General features: G+C 37.6%; 1 protein-coding gene across 1 annotated transcript; it reads left to right on the top strand.

Moving 5' to 3' along the window:
• Positions 1 to 393: 393 nt before the first annotated feature.
• Positions 394 to 17,400, top strand: TDO2 (tryptophan 2,3-dioxygenase; the record flags this gene model as incomplete). The annotated part of the gene is made up of 12 exons (XM_084768386.1): positions 394 to 481; positions 698 to 803; positions 1,870 to 1,960; positions 3,234 to 3,304; positions 4,440 to 4,567; positions 5,716 to 5,902; positions 7,446 to 7,553; positions 10,136 to 10,247; positions 11,839 to 11,896; positions 13,137 to 13,216; positions 14,060 to 14,150; positions 17,247 to 17,400. Exons 1-12 carry the CDS (start codon positions 447 to 449, stop codon positions 17,398 to 17,400), a joined length of 1,221 nt encoding a protein of 406 aa, XP_084624512.1. The 5' UTR covers positions 394 to 446.
• Between the last annotated feature and the right edge of the window lie 310 nt (positions 17,401 to 17,710).

Genomic DNA, 17,710 nt, shown 5'->3' with positions numbered 1-17,710 from the left:
AATTCTCGTTCCTCAGAAGTTGTAAGACTATCCTACTCGGAGAGATTAAACTATTGTCCATGATGTCACTGTCTCTAGGGTTCATAACACGAATAGAAAAGCTTTATTAGAATCAAGTAGTTAAATGAAAATGTCCATGGACTTGGCCTCTATTGATTTATTTGGTGTGTTCTGTGTTGGATATAAAAGCACAACTTGGCAAGCGAGAGGGTTCGATCTGGCTCAATCTGCTCGCAAACAAGCTGTGTCCAACAAATATCCACCCTCAAGTTACAGAGGTTCAGCTGTGAATAAGTTCAAATGAATCCTGGCTAAGAGTGTAAGCTGTGTGCTGATTGGCTGAGGCTGGTCATCAAGATAGATAAAAGGCAGGACTACAGTAAGTGGGAAGCTTGAGGCTGTCACTGACCTAGCAAACCTGTGTGCTACTGAGACGCGTCAGCACCATGAGTGGGTGCCCGTTTTTAGGAAAGAGTGTGGGGTAAGTGTTTTTCTCTGTTCAAATGGAGGGGGAACTTTCCAGCCTTACTTTATAGGCAGCTAAATTTCTAGACTTAAAAGTCACCTTACTTGTTATTATTCTCTTCACTTATTAACAAACCAAATAGAATTAGTAACAGAATCTCGTAATTGCTTATGTTATTGTCACTGTGTTTTCTCAAGCTCTTTTTTTTTTTGTCATTTTCTAAAATTGCAGATATACGTTGGAAAATTTATCTATAGAAGGCAATGAAGAAGACAAAGCACAAAGTGGTGTAAACAGAGCTAGCAACGGAGGGCTGGTCTATGGGAACTACTTGCAGGTGGGTGGGAAGTCCTCACTGGAATCAGCTGCTGTTGGTAGCCACTAAATTTGGCTCCCTTGCCTTTCCCTTGCCTGTCTTTTCTTAATCATGGACAGTTTTCTGAACCTTAGGGCTCTTCTGTTCATATATACCTATGCCCTTTTCAATTTGCTATAGCACATTAAGGGGTGCAATGTGCCTCGCTAGAAGAGGTGAGGCAGGAGCAGAAAATTCTGTATGAAGACAGAAGATTGTGAGAGATAAACTCTTGTGAAGAGAGCAGGCAGAGTTTGCTCAGCATGTATAAAAAGATGTGGCTAGAACCCCAAATCACTGTAAGAAGCCTGCAAATAACAATGAGGATGTAATCTGAATAAATTATGATAAAAAAAACAAAGGAGAAATGTTAAAGGTACACAGGGCTTTCTCAAAATCATTAGTATATTAAAGTGAACATTCTGTAAAAAGTTTGGATGTTATTTTAGCTAATTTTCAGCTTGAAATTCTTCAGATGGAAAATGGTTAAACTCCTCATATTTTCTTTGATACTTTTGTAAAGATGAATTGATAAAGAATGTAAGAACCTTCCAGAAGCATTTTACCGGGAGGAGAGGAAAGTACTGCAGACTTGCAGCTGGCCAAGCCTATGGTTAGCTTCCCTCCATGCTCACTTTAGTGCAGTGGCATTAGCTAGGACAATGCCATCACACTGACTATTTCTAAGAAGAACAGCAACTGCAGTTATATATATATATATATATATACATATATATGTATATATAATTAATTTATTCATATTACATCTCAATTGTTATCCCATCCCTTGTATCCTCCCATTCCTCCCTCGCTCCCACTTTCCCCCTACTCCCTTCCCCTATGATATTGCAAATTTAACCTTTTCTGATGACACTCATTTACCATTTGGGGAAGAAAAAAAAAACAAATTGAAGTTTGAGAGTTTGAAACTTTGGGGGACTTTCCCCCCGAGAACTGTAGATGGCTTTTTTTTTTTTTATTAATGTGTTATTTTCACAGTTCAAGATTTGAAATTGTAAAATCCATTTTCTCATTTTCTTATTTAAAGTTGGACAAGATTTTGAATGCGCAAGAGCTTCAAAGTGAAATAAAAGGAAATAAAATCCACGACGAACACCTTTTTATTATAACTCACCAAGGTAAGCTGCCAGGGCCGGAAACAACCAGCTAGTGTTGCAATTATTCCTAACAAATTATGCAATCACCCCCTCTTCTGCAAGATAGTACAAGCCTGAGGAATATTTGATAGATTCCCTTAAGAATATTTTGTGTGATATAAAAATATGACAGGAACCTGTCTGGGCTCTTGTCCATCATCTTTGTGTTCCTTCACTGCAAGTTAGATTGGACAGGACTCCAGTTTTGTCCTTAATTCAAGGGAGACTTTTCAGCTTGTGAAATTTCACAAAGGATTTGCAAGCAAGGATGCCACTATTATTTTTTTATGGAACATTGAAAAATCTACTTTCCAGAAATAAGTTCTTATAATTTATTAAAATACAAATAATTTTATAAAAGTGTAGTATTAAGCAGAAACACATAGTTTGTATATTTGGTAACATTTGTCAGAGTTTCTACTTCTGGATAGTGGTGTTCAAGTTGGCAAGTGTGTCTTCACAAAGGCCTTGTACTCTTACGTGCACATTTTCACAAATATGTATATTAGTAGGCCCATGACCCACAAGTATTAAGAGTCCTTACTGTCCAGTTGACAGTTCTGTATTATGTTGTGTGTCTGTCAAGGAGCTCTGCTCCAGTCAACACACACACATTTTCCTTTCAATGAGTTATTGCCCTTTGTCTGCAGCAGGAGGCTGACTCTCTTAGAAGACAGGGGCCTCTCAATTTGCAATGTGATCAGTATGAGGTTTTGCTGTTGCTGTTTGATCCATAGGCTGTTTTTTTTTTTTTAACCTGTTTTGGGACCACAGTTCCCTAAATTTTTGGAAACAAAGGATAGCCAAATCTCAGCAACCCCAAAGCAAGCAAACAACAAAACAAAAACAAAAACAAACAAACAAACAAAACACCACTACACCAATATATGTCTTTACAGTTTTGATCTAGGTTCATCAGTGGAGGGAGAAAGCTGAGCAGCAGGCATCCATATAGGAAGTGAGAATTCTTTGTGTGTGGCATACTAAAAGACCTAAACAAATATGTCTATGAGGAGGAACCGCCGTAATAATAATAATAAATAAATGAAATAAACTAAAATATCCAATATATTGGAAATTCAAAACTTAGAGATAGTTAAATTAAATGTTTGTTTCTAGCACAAATATGGGTCCATGCTCACATGTGTCAGTTTTAAAGTTATATGTTATAACATATAGTTAAAATTATATGTCCTATAATTGCAGACAAAAGGGGAACCTGTAACTTTCTAACTGACTCTTTTAAAAATTACAGCTTATGAACTTTGGTTTAAACAAATCCTCTGGGAGCTAGATTCTGTTCGAGAGATTTTCCAAAACGGCCATGTAAGTGTCAATGTCATTACACGGATCAATTTTGTATACCTTTTAAAAAAACATTTAGAAAACATAAACTAAACATTTTAACCAATGCTTAAATACTGAAGCTACTAAAGAGTTTTTTGGAGAGTCTTTCTAAGAAGTTTCAACATATTTCAAGTCTTCAAGTCCTTTTCAAAGACTCACTGTTCTCTTTAAGGCGCTGTTATCAATGGGGTCGATTACACTAGTAGTAATGATAGTTGCTAGCAGGTAACAGAGCTCTATTTCTACTTAGTATTACCTATAGCAAGATAGGTGGAGGGAAAGCAAAATGGGTAAGATGAGAGAATTTAAAAAGAAAGTGAAGGAAAGAGGGGGAAAGAGCAGGAAGACAAAGATGAGAGAAGGCAGAACAGCAGCCAGGGGCTAGAAGTGCAACTGTACCATCCATCTTCCATCTTCTTCCTCCCTTCCTTCCCCCGACCCCACATCTATCTCTTTCCTCTTCTTCCATGCCCTCCTCCTCTCTCCTCTCTTCCCCAACTTCTACTGCTCTCTCATGTGAATACAGCACCATGGCTTGTCAGTGGCAACCTGGGCTTTTAGTGAAGACTAGGTGAATAGATTTAATAACGTATCTAACCTTTCCCTAGATGGCTCTCTGGTGTGCTAAGCTTTCTTCTCACAGAAACATGCTTTGAAATCAGAGTAAGGTGTTCTATTGGATAGCTTCCAGCTTGCATCTGTGTAATTTTCTACTTTTACGAATAGAAAGAAGCTGGGCTTGGTGGTGCATGCCTGTAATCCCAGCATTCAGGAGGCAGAGGAAGGCGGGTTCTTCGTGAGTTCGAGGCCAAGTCTACAAAGTGGGTCCAGGACAGCGAGGGCTAACAAGGGAAACAGTGTCTCAAAAAACAAACAACTACAACAAAAAGGAAATAAACTACATTTTGTAAAAAAACAAAAACAAAAAAAAAACATATCTTCTATGCAATTCAGAATTGCTATTATCTTAAAATATTTATGGAAAATTTTAGTTACAAGTACCTCTGTTGATATTTACACAAAAGTGATAGCAATCCATTGTCTTGAATAATCTATTCTGTATCTTCTCAAAAATCCAACCAACTACTCATGTTTTTTTTTCCTCTCACACCAGGTCAGGGATGAGAGGAACATGCTCAAGGTGATGACGCGGATGCACCGTGTGGTGGTCATCCTCAAGCTCCTGGTTCAGCAGTTCTCTGTGCTGGAGACCATGACTGCCTTGGACTTCAACGATTTCAGGTGTGCACCTACAGTTTAGAATGCATTGGGTTCCCTAACCCATTTCAGTTCTATAAATGTGTGGAATAAAGGAGAAGCCTGATCCATTAGCACATGAAGGACACTGGGGTGTTTTGATCATAAAATATTTGAGAGGTGATTAAAAACATTTCACGACTCATTTTTTGATATGAAACTAGATGACGCACTAATTTCAATTTATTGTTGTGAGTCCTGTTTCACACAACAAAAGATATTGGGTGTGAACTGGCTTAAATAGCCTACACTATGAAAATATAAGACATAATAATAGTCTAAAATAAATATTTCAACGAAAATGTCATTTTCATTACATATTGTCAATTCAAAACACACAAAGCCATCTGTATATGTCTGTGCATTTATATCTGAATCTGAATATGGACTTATATCTTTTTCCTAAAATTAGAGAAGACATTTTCTCAAGAAATTTAAACTGAGTCCATCATATGATGTAATAGGCAAAACTCCAAAAACATTTTGTAAGTTAAAAAACAAAAAAGGAGTCAAGTTATTTGTGGTAGCATTAAAAAAAATTAGAATCCCAGTATCACTTAGGGGATTTATGAGGTGTAAGAGTTTTGATGGTTTAGTATCATCTCTAGGCCAGTCAACATTTCAATGTTTGTAGTTATGCTATCTCACAGTTGCTCTTCTAGGCAGGGGGATGATAATATTCACCATTAGCACTGGGAGATGTGATTAAATAATATTTGCATACAATCTTTTGCCACTGTTGAAAAACACCATTTCTTTCTTATGAAGAAAAAAGTGTCACACAAATGCACACTATTATTATGTGTATATTTATTCAATGTTTTCTTGTGAAAATGTATATAATGTATCATGTCGATAAATTAATATATACTACAATATTCATTACACATACTAAAATATATGGCATTTCATAGCTATCGAAACTATGCAACTTCAATGTGGTCTACACATGTCAGTGATATTTAAGCACCTCATGTTTCTTATTTACGTACGGAGCTCCTAAGGTAGAATTCCCCGGTGGCTCTCTGCTACTGCTAGTTGTGACAAACTCTCTTTTTGGAAGGAGCCATTGCAGGAAGAAACAATCTCATCTTGTCCTTGCTCCTTCCTTTCCTCCTCACGCCTATTCTCAGAGAGTACCTATCTCCAGCATCGGGTTTCCAGAGTCTGCAGTTCCGGCTGCTGGAAAACAAGATAGGGGTTCTCCAGAGCCTGAGAGTCCCTTACAACAGGAGACACTACCGCGATAACTTCGGAGGAGACTACAATGAGCTGCTGCTGAAGTCAGAGCAGGAACAGACACTGCTGCAGCTGGTGGAGGTAGGAGCATATGAGTGCCCCCACCCAGGAGCGCTCCAAACTCTTGCTAATGCAGGGTTAGCTGTATCAGAACTCTCTAAGACTCTTATCAAAGTGGTGCTACTTTCATGATAAGCAAAGATAGAAACAAAAGAACCTGCTAAACTTGCAATCAAGCTTACTAAAACATTTACATGATTAAGAATCTTATTGAGAAATTTTTAAAAATATATTTTATTAATGTATTCATATTACATCTCAATGGTTATCCCAGTATTCATATTACATCTCAATGGTTATCCCATCCCTTGTATCCTCCCATTCCTCCCTCCCTCCCATTTTCCCCCTTACTCCCCTCCCCTATGACTGTGACTGAGGGGGACCTCCTCCCCCTGTGTATGCTCACAGGGTATCAAGTCTCTTCTTGAGAAATTCAACAAGATTTATATAATTGTATGTCATCTCATTGAATTATCCTATCAAATATCCCTACTGAGAAATATGCAGTTCGCTGATGTCTTCTCTTGATTGTGCTTGATTGTTCAGTCAACTGTGTTTCTCTCAAATGTAGCGTAATTTTGAAAATCTATACTGAGAATTTTTACTAATGAAACTACTAAGAATGTCCTCTTTAAGAAAATTCCCTCCTTATATAGTTTTTTTCTGGGAATTTATAAATAGTGTCTAAGATTTGTCTTGATTTTTGTCACTAAGCTTTGCTCTTTGCAAGTTACACATATTTTTATAGAGTTACACCCCGTTCTTTAATCTGAGTGTTGTAAGTGTGAATCTAGGCTACTATTGTCTACATCTTACTAAAAAAAAAAAAAACTTATTAAGGCCTAGTAAAATAAATAAAAAGTTACTTTCAAAACTAAATGGAGGCTAAGTAAGAAATGATAGGTGTGTACAAAATCATTTTGCTTTCTAGGCTACAAGGTGATTTGCAGTCCTGGAATGATTCCAGGAGGGGCTGGCGAGATGGCTCAGAGGCTGGAGAGCACTTACTGGTCTTCTGAAGGAGAACAATTTGGTTCCATACACCAACATAGGGTACCTCACATGGTGTGTACAGCTCCAGGACATTTACTGCTGTATCCTGGCCTCAGTAGCCACTGTACACACATGTGCAAATCCACACGCAGATAGATATACATGCCATTCAAAGCAGAAATAAACTATACAAAGTAATTATTTAATTTTAAAGCGAGTGATTCCGTATTTCAGTGCCTCCGAAAAGGATAAATTGTATCTTATACATATCACACTTTATATTGCTTTAAAATATACGTTAAAAATTAATCAGAAGTCAGTAAGACGTTGTCTGGATGTGATCACAGACTCTAGGAGAAGACGCCTTTTTTCTGCATGATCTGAAGGGTTAACGCTTTATGATGGTGCTCGGAGACTCAGCAGACACAACATAGTGAGGCCATTTAATACATTAGCACAATGAAGGAAAAGACAAAGTTTTACAAGTAAACTAACATGTTTCTCAAAATTATAAAGACTTATTAATAGTTTGCATGTACCATTTATTCACATAAATAATTATTTACCTAAGGCATGGCTGGAAAGAACGCCTGGCTTAGAGCCACATGGATTTAATTTCTGGGGAAAGTTTGAAGAAAATATCTTGAAAGGCCTGGAAGAGCAATTCTTAAGGATTCAGGTAAGTGTGAATTCATGCCATTAATGTACTGTGAAAAGAATTAGAAACTTAACCCATAAACTGTGTGCTATTTTCATAATGTTCTTTATAATATGCTTTTTGTGAATATATCTTCTTGGGCTACATACATATTACATGATTTATTTAGCTTTCTCCAATGATATAAAAATGGTGCTAAATTAAGACCTTCCTTATAAAAAATATTTTTACCTATAGTAAATGGTATTGATATAAATTTTATCCTTATGGAAAATTGTGTATTTTTATCAATTCAAGACACAACTGGCATAGAAGAGAGCAAATAGGCAAATATATTTGACCATTTAACTTTTTTGTTCTTGTTTTTGCTAGGTCCTCTCCATTGGCCACAAGACCAATTTGTTTTTGTTTTGTTTTTTTTAAATGAGGTTATTTTTGAATTTTGTTCCTGGGTCTCTCACTCTGTCTTCATGGTTCATCTTTTCTAGTCACTCAACTTGCCATCTTGAGACGGGGATCTTAAAGCGTGTACTTTAAAGTTATGTGATATGGGCTCAACTTTCCACTTAATGGTTGACCCCTGGGACAATGAATGTTACTTAACTTCTTGCATCATTTTTCTTGTAGGCAAAATTAGAAAGTAACGGTATCTACCCCCAAAGGATTATGATGATAGATTCGTGTTTTGAAGCATTTCAGTGACAGTTGGGTTACTTATGTCTTTGTCACCCATCTACTCCTCATCCCGCTGCCTTTATACCTCCTCACTCACAAGTGACATTCACATGTATAAATCCAATAACCACTCTCAGGGACATGCACCATGCCCACAGCTAATTCTCTAGCTCTTCTCTCTCTGTCTCTTTAATTGATCATTTCACCTTCTGCTTCAGCTTTAGGTACTCACCAGTGAGTCTCACACATTTATCTCCAGCTTGAATGTCTCCATAGATTTCAGATCATGTACTTAACGTTCTACTTGGTATGTTCTATTGGTTCTTTAAACATAAGCAATAAATAAATAAATAAATAAATAAATAAATAAATAAATAGAAAATTTCCTTCCCATGAGCCCTCAACTGGACCCACTCTTCTCAGAGTTAAGAATGTTTTCTTGCTAAGAGTCTTTAATTGTCAAATAAGACAAGTAGTAGTGGTCTTTGTCACTACTCTTCTTCAACTTCTTACTTTTAAAAAAGGTTTAAAGATTTGTTTATTTTATTTTTATATGTATAAGTATTTTGTCTGCATATATAATGTATATGTGCTCCAGTTGATGCCCACAGAGGTCTGAAGAGAGTGCTGGATCTCTGGGATTTGAGTTTACAGATGGTTGAGGATAAAGACGTAGGTGTTGGGAACTGAACCATCGGTAACAGCAAGTGTTCTTAACCACCAAGCCATTTCTACAGTCTCCTCAACAATATTTTGGAGGGGAGCCTGAATACTGCCAGATTTTATCTTCCACTAGACCTCACATCTCACATAGCTGTTTCTACACCTTTCACCATGACTCAAATGCAGATTTCCATGAAAGCAAAACTTTCTTTACTGTCCCGTGCCTTCCCCATTGTAGGCCTTCCAGTTTGTTCTCTGTTCTGCAGTTCAAAATGCATACCCGATGACCTCCTGCCTAAAGCCTCCTGTGCTCCCTTGCTCTTTTCAAGAGAAAGGTAGACAGCTGTAAGACAGACCGTAAGGCTTTGTATATCACACTGTCCAAACCTGCTGGGCTCTGCCCAGTAGCTGTGCTCTGTGCTCTGTATCCTCCCAGTTTAAAATGTTTATCACCAGGCAGAGCTTTTCATCTTTCTTACTGCTGTCACTCTGATGCTCCTATTCCTGTATAGTGCTGTCTGTTTAATGCTGTGCTTGGGTGACTAATTGCACCACATCTTATTCCTGTAAGATAATGCATTCGAGGTGAGGTAATTCGAATGTTTAATCACACTTTTTATGTGTCACCTTCCTGTGAACCTCTACTTAATAATTGAATAATCAATAATCATTGAATAATATTATATGCAGGCTCTTACCACAAGGTGCTTTCTCAGATGGACTGAGGATGACTGGCTGACTAATCTGCTACTGTCCTATTAATCAATAACAAATGAAACAGTGGGATAGGCAAATAAAGTAGACTTTCTTTAGCCAGTCAAAAAGATAGCAGCTGAATAAAAACATAATGCAAACTATTTTTAATAAGTTGTACTTATAGTCTACAATAGTCAATATAGAATTAATAGTTGTTCTGATTTTCTATTTTCTAAGACTTGCATCACCTCGATGTTAAATGATTATTATTTAAAACAAGATCAGTACAGATCTCTTGTAATTCATTTTAGTCCACCTCTCATGGGTTTTCTGAAGAGTAGATGATATTACTGAATTATTTAAACGTAAGTAAAAGGAAAGAACAACAAGCACTGGGAAGATTCCTACTCCTAAGATGTATCTTCCACACTGGAGCATCCGTGCTAAGAATGTACTCTCGAGCCATACCCTTCCTGCAAGCTGAGACTCTAGTCCCCCTAGGGACGCATTCTAAAACAGCCATCTGCTCTCTGCTTTGGAAGAATAAAGTGATATTTTTTTCCCTTAAGGCTAAAGAAGAGTCTGAAGAAAAAGAGGAACAGATGGCCGAGTACCGGAAGCAGAAAGAGGTGCTGCTGTGCTTGTTCGATGAGGAGCATCATGAGCATCTAATGAGAAAAGGTAGGTGTGCTGTCCTAAGGGACTTATGCCTCAACAACATACGCGTGAGGACAAAAAGTCACAAGACTGTGTATCAAGCCCAATTTGGGGGAACTCAGGCAAGAATTGTTTACTTAGAGAAGTAGGAAGTGGGTATATACTATGTCTGGCAGGCCTGCATTAACCAGCTTGCTTGTTCAGTATAGTTACAAGACAGCAGCGAACATTTCCATATTTTATGCTATATACGTAGTGGCGCCAAGGGAAGTTCTTATTGTAAGGTATCCCCAAAATTTTTTAGAATTTTAAATTCGAAGATTTTAAATATTAAATTAAATAGTTAAATGTTCTATGTGGTTTTGAATATATTTTTTAAAAAGCCAATGTTGAATTTAAATTTTTGTTCCTTAGCTTGAAGTTAATGATCTGTAGTTCTTAAGGGCAAATTAATATATTAACTATATAATTATTATTATTATACATATATATTATTTTAAACTGTCAAATATGTTAAGTGGTAAATTAGGGCAGCCCGATACAAAGAATAAGTAGCTCCCATGACCCATGTATTTTTCAGTTGAACTAACAAGATTCACTTCATTCCTTATTTGGTCATTTTATTTTATCTTACAGAGTAGGATACAGAGTGTAGCAGTGGCCTAGGGTAGCACCAGTCACTAGGCCCCGTCATCTAGAAATCCTCGGTGAAGCATGGCTAACCTTTTGTTCTCACGATGAGGGCAAAGCATTGTTTTAGCTTACAAGATACACTCTAGGAAACCAATTTGATGTGAATTTGAAAACAACCTCAACAATTTTTGATGTCTTTTCAGATAGAATCTTATTATATTGCCCAGGATAGCTTTACATCCATGATCCCCCTGCCTCATCTTTTGAGTACTGGGGATTGCAGATGTACACCCCCACACTCAAAATAAACCAACAGACTAAACAACAAATCACTTTCAAGAAGGGAATAAAGTGAATCGTGTTAGTTTTTGAAGAGTGAAGCACTGTATTGGTTCAACTGAAAAATACATGGATCATGGGAGTTACTTATTCTTTTTATAGGCTCTCCTAATATACCACTTAACATATTTGAGAATCTAAAATAATATATATGTGTAATATTAAATTTATCATGATTAATATAATTAATATAAATAATATGTCACATTGTTATATAAACAATATTTTTATTTATAAAATAAATTTAACAATATATTTATAATAATATGAGTAATAAATTTAAATGATTTTATGTAATATAATATAATATTAAATAGATATAAAATAGTATTCATGTATAATATTAAATATATAGCTACATACTAATTTGCCTTTCAGAACTGTAGATTATTAAGATCATGCTAAAGAACAAAAATTTAAAGAAAAATGTTAGTCTCTGTCTCTGAAAACACATAGAAGATTTAACATTTGAAGATGATGATTCAAATTAATACTATTGTCTTAAATTACCTATCAACTTGAGACTTGCTGTGAACTCTAGCTCGGTGGTAAAAGTTCTTGCCTACTGTATGTTAGGGCCTACTGCTCAATCCCTAGCACCAAGAAGGCATTTTAATGCTGAAAACTTGCTGATATCCTACAGGTGAACGGCGGCTGTCGTACCGTGCACTCCAGGGAGCTCTGATGATATATTTTTACAGGTAAAAAGAACATTAAAACAAAACAAAAAAGGGAAATGGAAATGAAACTAGCAAGTGGATACGGAGGATATATCAAGGATATGGTTTATAAATTGCAATCAAAATTTAATATAGTAATTTTATTTTTGGGAAAAAAAAACCCAGAGGATACTTACTTTAAATAACAATTCTGACTTTCCTCATGCAGTGGGCTGGTTATATGCATGTGTTAGACAACCAAATACACATTGTCTCTTAATTATAAAAAGCACTGTGTGTGTCAGTTATTAAGCCGCCCGAAGGCCAAAGGTAATCTTTCCTTAGAAAATTGGAAGCCAATGAGATTGGTGAGTTGGTAAGGTAACTTGCCACTAAGCTGGACACTCTGAGTTTGATTCCTAGAACCTCCATAGTCGAAGCAGAGAGCTGACTCCCTCAGGTTGCCTCCTGTCCAAAGATACTCCATCCAGTGCGTGCGCATGCCCTGCATAAACACCACGTAATAAAAATTAAATGAAAAGTGGGTGAATGAAAGTGTCTCATAAACAAGTTGTCTACTTGGTCAGTGGTTTCATGTAAAATTATCTTTACTGTCTATAATGTTTTCAGGGTCGGCTGAGTGTTCACTTTTCCCCAGGTGGCCCATGAATGTGTGTTCAGGCGTAATGATTACGGTGACAAGCGGCAAGGGGCTCTTTATAGAATGCTTTATTTGTATGTTTTAATTTTGTACATTCTCGGGGATCTGTTTCTTCAGAATCAGAAGAAACAAAATCTTTCAGTGTTCTTTTTTCCTCCTATTAAAATAAATGGATGCCCTAAGTGCAATATGTTTCAAGAATGTGTAGGTCTTAGATGGAAAAGGAAATCCTAGCACACTAGGGGGCATAGGAACCGTCTATGTTTGCACTGTTTAGTATCTGCTTAGAAGTGTCTGGTTGCCATTAGCATTCTATTTAAGATACTTTACATGTCTCCCTTTTAATAAGACAAGAGTTATTGGCTGGTTACCTTATACATATTATGTGGAACTTTCTAGACTCCACGCAAATGTTGGGCATTGAGTAGTGTCATTCCCATTTTTTTTTCTTTTTTGTGATAAACAACCAAGGACTGAGATGACAATGTGAAGGGTGTACAGCACCTAAGTACACGGAGTTGACTGGTAAGGTGACTAGGGCCAACGCACAGACACTCTGGCCTGCCTGGATGCACTGGGTTTTCTTAATCAGAGAGGACTTCCTACTGTTGTTTCCTGTAGGGAGGAGCCTCGATTCCAGGTCCCTTTCCAGCTGCTGACCTCGCTTATGGACATAGACACGCTCATGACCAAATGGAGATGTGAGTCCCTCCTCCCTCCCATCCACACCCTATGCTTTTACCACAAGACATTTCAGAGATTAAAAAAAAATGCTTTAATTTATTCTAGAATGAAAAGGAAAAGTGAACATCATGTCAGTTTTTTATATATAATATTTTATCCTTGTTCCAATGCCTTTAAAATGAAATTATTTGCTTTATTTTGTTTTATTACATTAGCTTTTAGTAAAGTTTTGCTTGGTTGGTGAAATGACAGGTTTCCTTATGATCTTTACATACTCAGACATCAGTATCCTCCCTGACACCAACGTCCCCTTACTGTCTCCTTCCTACCTGGTGCCTTCTTCCCTGCCCAGGGCCCTATTTGCATGTTCATGTAGGTGTTTTTAAAACTAGACCCGAATGAGAGAACACATGTAGTATTTTCTTCCTTACCCCTCAGAACTCCCTCATTCCCTATATTTTCCATCCCTCCTGTGTCTTGGCTTAATATAACTTAACATGATGACCTTCCAATGTATAATTTCCAGTATTTTTATTTTTATTTTTCCTGGAGGAAGGATCCGACGGAAAAACAAATGGGAAGGACTCATGAAAGTCCTTGTGTGGCCCTTTCTTCTAGTTACTGTGCTCACAGGCTAAATGCAATGAAGGATGAATTAAAATGCACATAGCCTAAGCCACACTGGTGCTAGGCAACCTGATGGTCTCATCTGGGGTTCGTATTCGACCTTTCCATCTGGCTAAGTGATATGTTGTCAGCCTTTGCTAAAGCAATCACCATTACCAGCCCTTTGGTTTTAGAGCACTGCGGAGCTAATGGCAGAAGAAATATTCATGCAGTCAATTTGTATGTTTGCCTAGATAATCATGTGTGCATGGTGCACAGGATGCTGGGCACCAAAGCTGGCACTGGGGGATCCTCAGGCTATTATTACCTGCGCTCAACTGTGAGGTAAGTTGGGGTTTCTCATCACGGCTGAAATGTGCAAGTCTTGGTGTCTATAGGTCTATGCATATCACTTTGGAGAAGTTACATTTGCTTCTGTCTGAACTCTTAATAGCACATTCTAGATAGATGCCAATCTTCCTATGGAAACTCAAGGTAACTATATAAAACTCTCAGTTAAAGAACTTCATCATTGTCATCCTGTGACAAAAGATGGGTCTGATGTCATTGGCTGCAATGGTGTAGAGCAGTGGTTCTCAACCTGTGGGTCGTGGCCCCAATGTCCCTTTTATAGAGGGGGGGGATCCCCTCAGACCATTGGGAAAAATAGATCTTTACATTGCAATTCATAACAATAGAAAAATACAGATATGAAGTAGCAACAAAACTAATTTTATGAGCGGTGGTCACCACAACATGAAGAACAGCATTAAAGGGTCACAGAATCAGGAAGGTGGAAAACCATGGTTTCAGAGGAATTAGTAATGTTTGCATCTAGGAGGAAAAAGTCTTCAATTCATTCTGGTGCAAGCTTTTGTTTGTTTGTTTTTGTTTGTCTGTTTGTTTTTATTTTAATTTATTCAGATTCTATCCCAAATGTTATCCCCTCATTTGGATCTTCCCACTCCCACCCTCCCTCTCTCTTCTGCCCTATTCCCCTCCCCTAGACCTCAGACAGAATGGTACCTCCTCTGCCACCATAAGGCCACAGCCTATCAGGTCTCAATGGATAGCCTGCGTCCTCTTCCTCTGTGTGCCCGCCAGGCCTCCCCATCAAGGGGAAGTGATCAGTCTGGGGGCACAGGAGTTCATGTCAAAGGCAGTCTCCATTTTCCCCACAACTGTGGAGAATGAGCTGTCCATTGGCTAGATCTGAACAGGAGGTCTAGACTTACGGCATGCATTGTCCTTGGCTGGTACAACAGTTAACCAAACTTACTCCTTGCATTCTCATACGTGTATTCTGATTACTCTCACCCCTTATGAGTGGGACTCTCTTCGGTCATTCCCATTCATATCAACCTACTGTCTTCACTACAAGTGCCTTTTCTTTATTCATATACTTTTGCTTGTTTGAGATCCTGTCCATTTACCCACAGCCACCTGTATGGCCCTGGGTTCAGAACTCTTCCTTGGAGCCTGCTGGGCTCACCAGCACTTGCTCACCTGGTATCTGTGATCCTCCAATTGCCATATGCATCAGTAGCCACCAGATCAGTGGGGAAGATGGTGACAGACCTCAGGCACCCTTCCTCCATCAGTGGCTGTTGGTTGACAAACCACTTCTCATGTAGGCAAGCACAGCTGCGTTGAATTCATGAATTGAATGGCCAAATCATGCCCAGAGAATACCATACCATGGCCCATTTTCTTATCTTTTGGCTCTTATGTTCTTTTGGTCCCTTCTTCTGAAATGTTCTCTAAAGAGGGCAGGGGGGTTAGAGGTGTCTATTTATGATTATAGCTTAAATTTTGATCAGACTAAAAGTGTCACCATTAATCCACTTAATATCTTTGCCAGACAAGTTACACAAGTAAAATTATATGTTTCTTCATGCACCTGTTTTATATTAAAACAAATTCTGACTATCTACAGAATGACTTTTCTCGGTGTCTATAAGGAAAAGGTCAGCGTATATTGAGGACTTAAAACATGGTAGTGCAGCTGGGCACGGTGGTATACTCCTGTAATCTCAGCACTCTGGGCAGCAGAGTCGGGTGATTCTCTGTGAGTTCAAGGCCAGCCTCATCTACAAAGTAACTCCAGGACAGTCAAAGATACACAGAGAAGCTCTGTCTTGAAAAACAAAAAACAAACAAAACATGGTAGCACAGTTTCTGGGAAGGTTATATTCTCTTTTTGTGTAATATTAATTTTCACAACAATTTACTACCATAAGAGCTAATGAATAAAATACACAAGTTGAAATTCTTACTATTATGTATATTCACTTTCCTTTGGTAATAAATTCTATATGCCAAAAAAATAGCCAATGGTTTCTGTACAAAGTAAACACATAGCCCAACCTAGACATAATGAACCCGGGTGATGTTTCTAGGGCATCATTATCTCACTAATCCTCACAAAGTCCTGGCCAGAGGGCATAAGTAGGCTTTACTTTAGAGAGATGGACTCTTCAGCTTCGTCTCCATGGCCCCATAGGTGACAAGTGACAGAAGCAGTATTCCAAACCAGATGTAGCTGACTTCAAAGACAAGTGTTCTTCCTCCATAAAACATTACCTGCCTTTGCTATTTTAAAACTGCCATTTAAACTAGCTGGTTAACAAACAGAAAGGCAATTTTCATATGGAAACCAGTCTATAAATATTTGTAATGAAGCTAAGATGATATTTAAATTTATTAATCCTTCATCGAAGTCACATGACAGCTACTTTGCTGTTAGGAAATATTTGCCAGTGAGCAACTAAGAATTCCATTTTTTATTATATCTTTACACACCAGCCTTTTACAATAAAAATTGAGGTGCCTATAGCCTTGTCTCAGCTCTTAAAAGTATTTACTTTTTCTCTAAAGTTTGCTTCTAAACACCCAGGTACATCAACTTACAACCGCCTATAATTTCAGGTCCAGAGGGACCTGAAACCTCTGGCCTCACCAGTTTCTGCACTTAAATGCATGTACCCTCATAGATACGTACACATAAATATTATTTAAATAAAATATTTATTTAAAATAGATCTTTAAACAAATTTGAATAAGGACACAGCCTTATCTACATGAAAACAATATCACAGTAACAACTCAAGATTTAATCTAGATCACTGTGGTCTGAGTCAAACACATTATTGTTTATAAGCATTAATCTGTGACTCAACTAAAAATTACACAACATTAGTACCACTACAACCTAGAAACTAACCTATATATGATATATATATATATATATATGATGTATAAGATATAATGTTGAATAGTAACTTTTAAGTGAAATAGTTTAGAAAATTACAGAGTAGAACATTTTTCCATATCAAGAAATTTTCATAACGTGTTTGTGTATATATGTTTCCAGTGACACACCCTAACATGTATGTGTTTCCAATGATCCATTCTAACATGTCCGCATGTAAATGTTTCCAGCGACAGGTACAAGGTGTTTGTGGATTTATTTAACCTCTCCACGTACCTGGTTCCCAGACACTGGGTACCAAAGATGAATCCAATCATCCATAAATTCCTTTACACGGCAGACTGCAGTGACAGCTCGTGCTTCAGCAGCGAAGAATCGGATTAAATTCTGCCAAACATCCCTGAAGGCTACAGGGGTCTCAGTCTGCCTTTTACCTTATAAATGTTTATGAATAACACGTGATTGGTAGGATGCATTTGTATATGTAGTTTAGTGACCTGCTGTTTTGGTCCAATCCTGGGAACAATTTTATAATCTTGTGTACTGTGATGGTGTAAGGCTAGGCAGATTAAGCACTGTGATGAAAAATAATTCGGTAAAAATGTTAGCATCATCGTATATAGAATGGGCTGCTATTAGAACTCAATTCACACCGACACATCAGTAGAACCGATTCACGGTCATTACCTCATTG

The sequence above is a fragment of the Acomys minous genome, assembly GCF_964271855.1.
Source record: "Acomys minous genome assembly, chromosome: 19".
Taxonomy (NCBI): Eukaryota; Metazoa; Chordata; class Mammalia; order Rodentia; family Muridae; genus Acomys; species Acomys minous.
The sequence above is the reverse complement of the archived record's forward strand: the minus strand, read 5'-3'. Positions and strand labels throughout refer to the sequence as shown.